This window comes from Dicentrarchus labrax, unplaced genomic scaffold (assembly GCF_905237075.1).
Source record: "Dicentrarchus labrax unplaced genomic scaffold, dlabrax2021, whole genome shotgun sequence".
In the NCBI taxonomy this organism is placed as follows: Eukaryota; Metazoa; Chordata; class Actinopteri; family Moronidae; genus Dicentrarchus; species Dicentrarchus labrax.
The window spans coordinates 7,413,982-7,426,571 of NW_026136716.1; the positions used below are offsets into that span (position 1 = coordinate 7,413,982).

General features: G+C 39.9%; 1 protein-coding gene across 22 annotated transcripts in view; it reads right to left on the reverse strand.

The window, feature by feature from the left end:
* The window catches only part of dmd (dystrophin), a 272,939-nt gene that overhangs the window by 46,668 nt on the left and 213,681 nt on the right, over positions 1-12,590 (reverse strand). For 12 of the 22 annotated variants that reach the window (XM_051428356.1, XM_051428350.1, XM_051428354.1 and 9 more), the window contains 6 exons: positions 11,020-11,131; positions 9,237-9,505; positions 7,964-8,110; positions 6,065-6,127; positions 3,393-3,456; positions 1,201-1,264 (listed from right to left, as the gene is read on the reverse strand). In XM_051428356.1, coding sequence (XP_051284316.1) covers positions 1,201-1,264; positions 3,393-3,456; positions 6,065-6,127; positions 7,964-8,110; positions 9,237-9,505; positions 11,020-11,131 — 719 coding nt within the window. The remainder of the gene's footprint in view (positions 1-1,200; positions 1,265-3,392; positions 3,457-6,064; positions 6,128-7,963; positions 8,111-9,236; positions 9,506-11,019; positions 11,132-12,590) is intronic. The other 10 variants (XM_051428360.1, XM_051428361.1, XM_051428367.1 and 7 more) reach the window with 3 other exon arrangements.

Consider the following 12,590-nt stretch of genomic DNA (forward strand, 5'->3'; position numbering starts at 1 on the left):
CTATTCTCCCTTTCCTGCATATCATTTTCCACATGGATATGTTAACAGAAGACTGACATGACTTATTTGAGAACTCGAATAAAGACTAGCGGAACATAAAAGTGCTACATGGTGTATAAAAGAGATTTTTCCAGTTGCAGAACATTTCATGGAAATACATCATCCAGTCTCTTTTCCTGGAATATAAAGGAAGTGAGGAGTTGTCAAAGAGAGGAGGGGGATTTGGAGAAGCTGAATCTTAAAAGGCATATATTCTGGATTTCTACATTGGACACTTTAATAAAGAACCAGACTTGTAGAGTCCACTGGATTATATTTGTTTGTTTGCACATTTACTTTAAGGATGAATGTGTTAAGATCAACTGCAGAGGGACTTTGAAATTAAATTCATCTTTGAACATCAAGAGATGGTAGATATTTGAGTTTGCTCTTGTGTTTTGAAAAATTTGATTCAAAGAGTACAGAATTTGCTGCTGATTTGACCCTTTTACCCACCGATAGGTAAAGATGAAAGATTGTTTGTCATAAAGGGTATAATCTAGTTTTAACAAACAGCTAGACATCTGTTTCTGTTCTGTTACATGTAATAAATGTTTCAGATCTTTATTAAATTATGTATTTATTCTGGATGAGAAATCATAGATTGCAAGGTTGATGGTTTACATGAATCATTGTAATCACTTTTACATCCAGGACAGGTTGGACAGAAGTGGTACATTTGTGTCGGAGCCAGAAACGTTTGGTGAAAACAGCGTGTTGTGCTGGAGAAGAGTTCAGAAGCCCCCGCTGTCTGACCACACAGGCTCTAACAGACCCAGGAGATGTTTAACACAGAGTCCTAGATCATTATTTTTAATTTAACAGCTTGCACAACGGTGGAAAAATCCTGACTGCTGGTAGTGACATTAGTTTATCGAGGCAGCTGATGTTGCTCTACTTCAAGACATGTCTGCACTTTCTAGGCTTTAGTGACTTCAGCATCAATGCAAAGCACACTTTGTTAAAATGTTAGCACACTCACGTTACAGATTAGTGTTTCTCCCATGACATTTAACCAGAACATTAGTACTTGTCAGCCTCACTAGAACTAGTACTAACTGAACAAACCTGTCAGATCAGACTGTGTGCAGTCTAGAGGACCTGTTATATAAGCAGCAGTGAGGAGGTCTGCTGGGCCACAGCTCAGAGGTCAGTACTTACTTTATGTAGTAGGGCACGTTGTTTGGGGAGATGCCCTGCTCGAAGGGGCTCTCTACAGATCCTGCTGAGACAGAGAAACAAGGGTCACAACAACTGTTCAAACTGTCCGCAGGCTGTTTAACTTTTCACATTTTACTGCACGATCAACATCTTGCAGGTCTCACAAAAGCATGCAGAAAATGTGTATGCAGCAGTTAACCACAAATATCACGTGTAATGAAAAGTTCTCTTCAAGGTAATATACGTGATAATGAAAAACAGCAGAAAAACAAGAAATATTGCTAATTATCTCGCTTATTATGCCCACAAGAGTTGGCACACCAACCATTAAAGCAGGCTGTGCTTTCTGGGACTTGTCAGCACAGTTGGAATGCATCTCTGACCAATCAGACGGCTTGGCTGAAACTACCCGCTGTATAAGCGTTATTGTGCCCCACCGGTAAAATTTGCTGCAGTTAAACGATGCATCGTGGGACAAATGCCAGAACACATGCAGTGTACGTCAACACAGCAGTGAGATATGAAAAATGTGTACATTCTCACTGCTCGCACAATATCTCCCTCATCTCTGTCGCCTCTATTATAACCTCATTACCATCTCTTTCTGTTCTGCTATATTTATTATGGCTCCATTATGGAGCTGGATGGAGGGAAGGAATATCTCTATTTCCCTTGATGTCATATGTACGTAGTTGCTGTTCCACCTCCTTACAGAATATGTTACTGCCATTTAACCACTTCATTTGTATCTGAAGTGTCAATTTCACTTTTGTTTCTTTCTTTCCCCTCGTTTTTTCATGCAAGCCCCCCTGTGATTCTTCAATTTTAATCACCGCCATGAGCGTGTGAGTGATGTTGTGATCTTTTGTTATCTGTGGTCTTTTAATTACTCTGCAGATGAGCTGTAATTAAAGTAAAGAGAATTGATGAGGAAAAGCAGCTAGCAGTTTGATGAGTGGCTCCAGGTGGACATCCTTAAATGGCAAAAATCATCCTCATAGTCTTACAAGTTTATACATCATTAATCTGCAATGTTTAATGCATTCAGATTCAATTTTTAACCTTTGTCACTCTCCTTTTAAAGTACAATACCTCTGTCCACATTTTACATGCAGCTGTAATATGTGGGTGGAGAAAATAATAGTGATAACAACACTAAGTGCAAGAGAAACAGTGATAGTTGGGTTATGTTTTGCAGTCTATTAAAGCTGCTGTTGTTGGACAAAATGATATCTCTGCTTCTTTGAAAATGGATTTTGAACCATGTAATTTTTAAATATGAGGGAAAAATGGTTCAGCTGACAGATAGGAACTGACTCCAAAGGCTGCTGTTTACCTTCAGTACTGGAACACTGTATGCATGCAGTCTCCAACTGTGCTTGCACTAGAAATATATTATTATATATTATATAAGTTATTATAATCATTATTATTAAACTGACCGTTCACCAAACTCACTAAGAGAAGGGCAAAATTATTTGCTAATTTGAAGCTTTTCATTCTAATACGGCACATAGTTTACAGTGATAATAGTGACAAATATATTACTAAAAAGTCTTAGTTTTCATAGAGTAGATGCCTTTTTTTTTTTTTTTTTTTTTGCAGAATAATATATCTGAATATGTCTGGTGGGGATCTTTAAAATATTTGAACTTAAATGGCAACGCTGTGTGCCGGCCTGTTTATACCAAAAGAGTTTGGGTCCACACTTCTCTTTCATTCAATGCAAAAATCAATGAGGGACTTTCATCTATATGCTTTCATCAATGTGTGACTGTGATACGGATGAGAGCCTCGGCCATATTGAGTTAAGTGCTGGGTCATACTGGAATTCAGTGATAAAACTAGAAAAACAAGTTGCATAAACAGATCGATACACCATCATACGCTCGACGAGCAGCCAAATGAGTGACAGTCTTTATATGCTCTCTCCCTCTCATCACTTATTCAGTTATTCAGTGACCCGCTGACAGTTGAGCGCTGTGTCACTCTTTCTCTCTCGCTAACACGTCACTTATTGAGTGCCACTGAGATGCTGTCAGGAGGTGGGTGCCTCTCATTTTGTCTAACACATTTTGTCTTATCTCTTTCTCTCTCTCACACACACACACACATACACAGCACCTTGTCAATGCTCTGATAAATGCAGGTACGTGAGTGTGCACATTTGGGTTAGGGTGTGTTTTACTCACCGTGCAGAAGGCCGAAGTCCCTGTGAGCGTCCGTCAGCTGCTTTAGATGTTCTGTGATGGAGATCTGACGGACAAAGATGGAAAGGCATTTAGATAAATAGATAGATTTAGGTTTCTTACTAGCTTTCACTCATAGCTCTCTTGCTTTAGCTATTTAGTTGGCAGTTTCTATCAAGTTGCTAGTTGCTAGTTTCACTAAAAGTATATTTTTTGATGGCATAATATTTTCCATAGGATCAAAAGTATGCAAAAAAGTATTTAAGTTACTGTGTTTTGGCATTGTAGTGCAGCTCTGGATTCTTGTATTATTTTTAAATTTTTATTTTTAAAAATATTACAAAATATACAATTTACTCTATACAAGTTCTGTATCTGTTCTGTATAACAAACACAGGTTATGGCGAGAAATTCCTCTTTCCCTGGAAAAGAAGAATATAATAATCCTGGGAATAAAGAAAGAAAACTTTCAGCCATAATGAATATGTATGTCTGTATGATATACTCTTGCAAAAAAGAGTAATGAGAAGTACAAGGATGGGCAGAGAGAGAGGAAGAGGAGGGGAGGAGACACAAAGACAAGCATGGAGAAGATAATTGAATTTGTAGTGGAGGAATTAGAGAGGATGCGGTCTCCTGTGAGCTCTGAATGAGCTGTCTATCTAGATGGAGTTGAGATAATTGTGCCAAATCAGCACGGCTCTGTAGGTACACACAGAGAGGCGGGGCTAAGCCCACCGGGGTACACACACTTGTCTCCTGGCTCACAGATTCCCATCTAAACTGCAAACTCTTATCTTGTCATTGATCCAAATCTAAACACCTGAAATGTGGGCTGTTTTTGTTGGCACTGATTTCACAATATAATATTATTTATGGAAGCATCACCACATTACTGGCATGAAAAGCCCCTCAGCTCAAGATAGAAAACATACAGCCTCAAAAACAAACAGTATCGCAATAAAGGGACAGTGATCTTTTATAGGAATAAATGATATCCAAGTTATAAGAATCAACTTCTGAACACTGTCAACACTTATGGTAACATTACTGAATAGCCATGTTTCAGTCAGGCGTGTTATATAATAATTAACAACAAGTCTCCAAATACAGCATATGCAAAAATACTCACAAAGAACCACAGCCAGTCCTTAAAAACATCTGTAAAAACTATAACACCTGGGTAGGGGCAGGGGTAAAGAAAACATATCTCTATGGCCCCCCACAAACCACACAGCTAAAATGATATATACACAAGATTAATTCTTATAATGACAATAATTAAGAGACAATAATAATTAAGATTAAGTTGATATAGGACAAGGTAAACAAGGAAATTAACTAAATAATATTTTGCTAGACCAAAAGCTTACACAAATTGGTTTATTGGGTTGCCTATACATATGTGTATACAAACACACACACACGCAAGCTTCTTGTCATGTGCTATATTAAATACCTGACAAAGGTCTGTTGATGAGCTACTCAATACATTTACCAGAAGTTAGGTTGGCACATGCTGTTTAATCTACCAGTGAGACATGAAATATGATCCACCAAAACACTACACAACATTTTATAAAACTCACAAACAGGAGTTTACAACGCTGATCACAGAGCCAACTATTTTATCTTTTGCATTGACAATCATGAGGTAAACAGTAAAAATACAGCATTCACATCACAAAGTAATCTACTAGTAATGTGTGCCTGCATGGGCTCTGGATGAAAGTACTATAAATGCAGTCCATAAATATGTAGCTGTGGTAAATTAGCCTCCAAACATCTTCAAGAAATTGCATCCACAAGAACCGAGGGACACATTGCCCATAACATTGGTGTGAACTAGTATCAGCTACAATTCATTCAGTTTGTAGATGAAAATCAAGACATGCTATTTGTCTGTGTTCGGACCAACAAATCCTCACACAACTTGAGAGGATGGCATATAAAGGTCAGAATGCCCCAAATCACTTCTGATCTGTGGCACTGTGAGACTGAACCAAGCCTACGTTCATTATCAATGTTTATAACCCGATTTCTGCATAAACGGTAGAATTTTACAGCCCACGCGAGGATGAATACTGAGAAAACTTGCTGCTTCCATTAAGCCTTTCTAATGTGATGTATAATTCACATAAAAAGCCAGCTGATGCTTGCAGGCATGATTTCAGTCCGGTACCAACACTTGCCAGCTAGCTGCGCCCTGAACGTCCCCGGAGGAGCCGCTGTGCGTCTATAATCACTGATGCTTCCTGACACAATGTTCAATGATCTAATGTTCCCAGGCAACACACGCAGCTCTGGCCGGAATGCAGGGCTTTGGCAGACGCTGATTAGTGACAGATTTTTGTTCCAGGAAGTAAAAAAGTAAATCATTGGAAGCTTAAAGGCGTCTCAACTTTCTTTGATAGAAGTCTTGAAGCTGAGGGACTGAGATGGGTTATTATCCAGTCTGAGTGGACAGATTGGCTGATTAACCATCCAGCCTTTCATCCACAACCCAAATGAGAAGGCCACTGATGACACATTGTCCGGGGAGTGTGTGTATGTGTGTGTCATGGTATGAGATGAAGAACAGATGAAAATTAAGATATGACGAGAAGATATGACAGCGATGACCAGTCCTTTTTTTTTTTTCTTCGATGTGACATGAAACCGAACAATGAAATTACCTTCGAGTCCACCTCACCCAATCCATTTCTGCCTGAATTGCTTTTCCCCGTATCCACGGTAACCTAATCAGAATTGTACAAATGAGAGGAGTGGGATTGTTGAGGAGGAATTTGTCGCAATTACTCAGAGTGCACTGTGTCCCGGCGCCGACCAATCAGCTTCGACCTTTTAGGCACCAAAGTACTCTGTGAACAGACTAAAATGACCTGAATGTGCAGGTAACACACACACACACACACACACACACACACACACACACACACACACACACACACACACACACACACACACACACACATATACACACTTGCACACAAATACAACAAATGCACAAGCACTCCCCTAAAATTTAAGGCACATTAACTAAAGCAGAAAACATGAAAGCGAAAACACACATCGCACACACTCACATTAGCAGGCAATGCTTGCGCGCACACACAGATTTCTATCCACCACCCTGCCATTAAAAGTGGTGCCAAAATTCCCGGGCAAACATTCTGCTCCCGATGAACCACCTGCAATGGAAACTGACTTTTCAAAAGCTGGCAGTTAAATCCTCTTTTCTGTCCAAATGAAATACTAAATTCTCTTCTTACCATTTTATATCAGCTCATGCATACAGTATCAGTGTAAACCAGTGGCTCTCTGCCCCCACTGTTTACACAAGGGGGGGGGCATAGATGATAAAATATAATTGTTAATAATTGCTAAAAATTGTCGGCTTCTAAAGGGGGGCAGCCTAGAAAAAGTTTGAGAACCACTTTTTCTTTACTTAAACAAAACAAGAATAAAGCTGGCTGAGCTCAAGTTTGGTTTTCTTTTTGTTTTCATTTCAGCCAATCTCCTATTATTTCATCTCTCTTTATATATCTGAATTTTTATAAATATATTAAATTGTTGTTAATTTCACAGTAATTGCTTCTGGAGATTAAAGAGAGCCTCTCTCAATGGCTACTGTACGTGACGTGCTGTTTAAATACAGGGAAAGCGGTCCAGTGTCGACCGCCTGAAGCAGTTCTAACAGAGTATACTGGGGCCTTTATTCCCAAGTTGAGTCTATAGTATTATAAGTTAACTGCAACGGTCCTAGGACTTTGATAAATACAGGCCAGATTAGTTTATCTCTTATATAACCCTAAACCACATCTTTCACTCTCCCTCTGTCTATCTACATCAACTACACTGATGTTCTCACCTTCACAACAACACAAAGGTGTGTGTGTGTGTGTGTGTGTGTGTGTGTGTGTGTGTGTGTGTGTGTGTGTGTGTGTGTGTGCAAGCATCTGGTCAGGTGCTAACTTCAGAGGGACCGGCCGTCTGGTCCCGTCACCGTGGTGTCACCATGGTGCCCATCTCCGCCCGGGACTCTTCGGCATTAGTTGCGTCTCTTTGGCAGCAGATTGGCTCTATCTGTCACCCCCGGTAACAATCACTGTCTGACTTCCAGCATGGCTGCCACTGGGTTTATTGAGACTGATTGAGACACACCCTGTGCTGCCTCTGATCACCAACACATGGTTGTGTGTGTATGTGTGTGTGCTTTTTGTCCTTATTACAGCTTAACCCATAAAGTAACACACACTCATATGCTCACAGATACACACGGGCAACGAGTGTGAGCTAACATGAAAAAATTATGTTTGACATGTTGATTGTAAGACATCATTACCAACACATTATAAAAACTATAATCACTAAAATCTGATAATTCTATTATAATTACTTCAATTGATTAAACACCACATCTGGCTGAAGAGTCTTGATAATGTTAGAATAATTTAGTATATTTGAAGTGTGTGCAGCTGTCAATCCTGGCATGAGTTTATGTGCATCTTTGTTGACTTTCAGTATATGTACATCTGCAGGTTTCCGGTGCGCGTGTGTGCACGAGCGTGTACCTGGAGCAGCCTCCAGCGTGTGTTGAGATCATCAATGCGTTCCAGGTTGCTCGGCGACAGCTGGATGTCGTGTGGCCCGAAAGTGGACGCCAACTGGTTCATGACTGTTACGTCATCCTTAATCGGAGCAATCTCTTCCTGGAATTCCTGCAACACACACACACACACACAGGTTGTTTGTCATGCTGCATTGTTTACAGTGGTGAGACAAATGGGAAACACAGGTTTTTTTAGTAGCCCTCAGTTCAGTCTTGTTTCTCACCTCCGCTCTTCTAACAGTGAGAAACAGATGCATCCATCATGTAAACTCCACTTTTTCTGCTTGTTTAACGGTTGCTGATGTATGTAAAACACTGACACTTACAGTAAGTAGGATAAATGCAACATGAAGGGCCTTCATCATGGCAACCAGTGTAACATGAACGGTTGACAGTTGTCCGCTGCGATGCATGCAGATTAAGGAGTAATGTACATCTATGACTAAATATGGTTTTAAAGGTGCTGTGCGAGCATTTTAACACCCATGAATCATTATCTAATTATTTTTCTCAACCTTGATACATTTACTACAAACAAATAAGACAAGTCATTGAGAAAATGAATATACACAGAATAATGCCAGTAAGGGGACTTGCTCCAGTTTGGAGGTCTTATGTTGTCTGATGTTGACGTTGTGTGTCTCATGATGTGGTCTTAAAGGATCATAACATTGAGCTTAAGACAATTCACAATAAATAATTACTGCTGACTATTTTTTAAAGTTTTCTGCCTTTGAATTGTCTACCAGGGACTTGTTTCTCAGTAATGATCAGTGTGGTCAAGAGAGTTTTCTCATAGAGTTTCAATGAATACTCTTGGAAGTAAGAAAGTTAACTTCAATCACCTGAGCTGATCAAAGCAGATGTCACTCTTACAAATTAAACCTGAAATCAAGCAGCGACGGTTCTTATAAGCTTCATGAATATGCACATCATCAACTGTGGATGTTATTCTATAATCAAGTCTGGATCAGACCCATATACAATCAAATGGCACACACTTCTTAGAATAGCAAGAAAAGTATGGAAACTTCAATTAAGCATGTATCTTGTCTTCCTCCACCAGGTTCCTCAAAAGAACACTTAAACATTTTGGGAGGTATATTTAGACTTTGATGAGATTGATACAACTTTCATGTCTGTTTGCTGAAGCTACAATCAGCAGCCTGTTAGCTTAGCATAAAGCCTCAAAACAGGTGTTTCCATCAACCTTGGCTACTGTCACTCAATCTCACCTTGACTCTGTCGATGTTCTCCGGCAGCGAGTCGATCAGTAGGTCACCAACAGGCTCCCACGCATCCTTCACCATCTCAGCCTGCCTCAGCTGTCCGTCTAGGAGGTCCTCCGCCTCCTGGAGCTCCATCAGCCGATCTAGAGCCAGCTCCAGCCTCTTCTGCCAGTCGACCGAGTCGGCATTAAGCCGGTCCCATTTAGTCATCACATCATCTGCTTCTTTGCGCAGGACCCGACCCACATTCTGGGCACGCTCTTCCGGGCTGATATCTGAGGGTCATGAACAAAACCATTGTCTTAATTCCTAAAAACAAACATATACTCAACTCAAATGTTGCTGAATTCAACACAACTGAGCCCCACCCATTTCAAACCAGCAGTATAAGCAACATACCAAAATCGCTCATGTGAAATAACCAAAATTGGCAGAAAATATTGTGCTCATGTCAATAACAAAAAGCTTTGGGATCTTTAAATAAATACATTACAATACAAATAATCCTTCCTCAACTAAGCCCCTTATGATTAATCGTTGTGTTCTAATAAAACTTAAGAATCTTTTCATTTGTCCTAAAAAAGATTTGTGGGAATAAATGTAGATGAAATGAATCACTTTAATTCCATCTAAAGTCTGTGTGGAAATACATGTTCTAGTAAGGAGAAAATGTCTGCTGCTACATAAATATCATTACTTAAAAGTAGAGGAGCTCCTGCAGTCGTATTTCTACTGTGTGGCCGCTGTGCCTTCTTGGAAAAACTCATAAAGAGAAACACATTTTCATCACCGTTTTGAAGCCCCTGCAGCATCTTTCAATCTCTTGTCATATCTTTTTGTTTGATTTTTTTTTTTTGAGTCCTGCTGTGACTGATCATTGAATGTCTTCACCTGTGCACAGTTCTTCCCCTGTTCAGCTGCAATTTAAGACATGGCCATTTGAGTTTAAAAGCATGTTGCCTCTTTTAAAGCAAACGAAAGCACAAGCAGTAGCTGTGACAAAGAGGACGGGCTCCTGAGAGACTGTCTCACTCATATGTCAACCCACTCAGGCTGTTTGTGGAGACACGGGTTCTCTTTTAGGATGAATTCAAACCAAGCAAAATGTCACACTCAAAAGCAGTGTGTCAGTGTGACAGAATCACTTTCTAAGAGGACGTGAGTGCTCGTTTCCCTCAGTGCGGCAGTGATTAGCAGCTGGAGTTCACCCTTTTCTTTCTCTGCTCTCTGAGTGTGTTTGAGTTGGCAGTTGAATGGGTTTAATGGGCCACAGTTAAAGTTCAACTGTTTTGTATTGGCCTGGTAACCGGGCTGCTGCCATGGTGCAGAAGGTGCTGCAGGAAAAGTGTGTGCGTTAACCTCCATGTGTGGTTGTTACCAGGCTGTTACTAGGGTCCAGAGTTCACTGTGTGAGTCAGAGACGAGAGGAGCTTTAGGTCGGGGCAGGAGACAGATCTGTTAACTTCACTTCATAGTTTCCTTTTATGTAGGACTAGGAAGTGTTAGAGCTGATCACGGCGCTGCTCTGGCAGAAAATGTCACTAATTAATGAGCTATTTCCTCTATTTACATTCCAGTTTCTACATTTAAATGGCAGGTACAAGGTGTGCTCAAATGTAAATGTATCTGAAGCTACAAAAGAGCTTATGCTGCTTACATGCTTTATCCGTCTAACACAAAAAACATCAAAGAAAGTCTGAAGTGCTGAAGGGGGACAATCTTAACAAAACTGGAGGAGAGCCTATATGAAGAATTGTCTGAAATTAATCATTTTGCAGACGTGTCTTACCTCTCTGCTCAGGTGACGGTGTGTCTCGGGGCAGCTCAGACAGAAAGATTCCCACATCGTCCAGAGCCTTGATCACAACTGGCTCTTTAGCTCTCAAGTCCCTCCTGAAGCCCTGTGACAACACAAACACAAACACACAACTAGTTCAATTGCACTTATCAGTATCTGCTTCAATTACTTATATTTTGTGTTAACTCTTTTTTTCCCGCTCATGCCTGTCAGTCTCCCTGGTGGAAGTGTATTTGTGCCACGTTAAACATCACAAGAAACCACAAAAAGTGTAAGGCAGTTGCCATGACAACCAGTGGGCCGGTAAAGCAGCAGCAAGACGTTCTCAAAGTTTGCAACAAAGAAAATTTGAAGCTAAAGATATGCATCCATTCTCCTTGCAGTCCATAGATTAATCTGTGTCTCATACTGCAGCTGCTTGACAAATCAGCACCGGGATATTTCTTTCAGTCACACCTTTTCAGTGTACTTTTTTCTCTCTCCTGTATTTGGTGTAAGCAAACTCTGTCATGAACTGGGCATCTTAGTTCTGAAATATGAAGATGATAGTAGTTTAATGTACATATTATGGTTAATGTATGAGCTTGGGTCCCTGGGATATTTCAGTTTTGGGTCCTAAGATGAAAAAGCTTAAGAGTCCTGTAGAGACACAATGATAGATAGGTGAGATAGGTGCTGCAGAGATTTATAAACAAAATGTCCTTTGCAAGATGTATAATAAATCAAATGTTTTAATAATTACAATAAAAGACATGCTGAAAAGGTTGTTATTAGAAAGTCTGCATGGGTAGATTAATGCACAAAGACTGTTTAAGTGTCTGTGTATCTGAGTGGCCCTTATTCTAAAACATGTCTACATTCATTGTGAAATGCTTTGACTAAAAGCCTTTTCCTAATGCGTATCTGCAAGAACTCACCATTCTGCAGAATCATTGTAGTTTTATACATGAAATGACCAAATCAGCAGAGCCAATCATCTTGCTTTTTTGCATAAAATGGTGCTCAAAATGGGTTTTTCATTTAACCTGTACGAATATTCCATTTATTCCGAGCCTTTGATTTGCATAATGTTAGTCAGAGAGACATGAAGTCTGACTCAAACATAAATGGCTGCTTTTGCAATGAAACCACAAAAGTTTTTATTACAGAAGTATCAAACAGGCTCATTTTATTGGTTGCTTATTGCACTGGCATTGAGCTAAATGTTTATACAAGAGTTTTCTTTTATTGTGACTCACACACTTTCAGGAAGGATAAATACCGATGTATTTCTGGTAATTTCTGTGATAAGCTGTATGCTTATTATCAGGGACTGTATGGAAATAGGGTGAGGAAGGGGACTGAACCCTCCCCCCCTTATCTCAAAATAATATAACAGTTAGTAGGAGGTGGTACGTTTGGTTTCTTGATAATGGTTTGGTTAACTGTGGCAGCACAGACAATCAGGTGTGTATGTTTAGATCACTTCTGCTCTGGAGAAGATGTGCGCTAATTAACATTAATAAACAGTAACTAAAAGCCACTTGATGAATTTTAGTGGAGATGATGCTCAGTTCCTAATA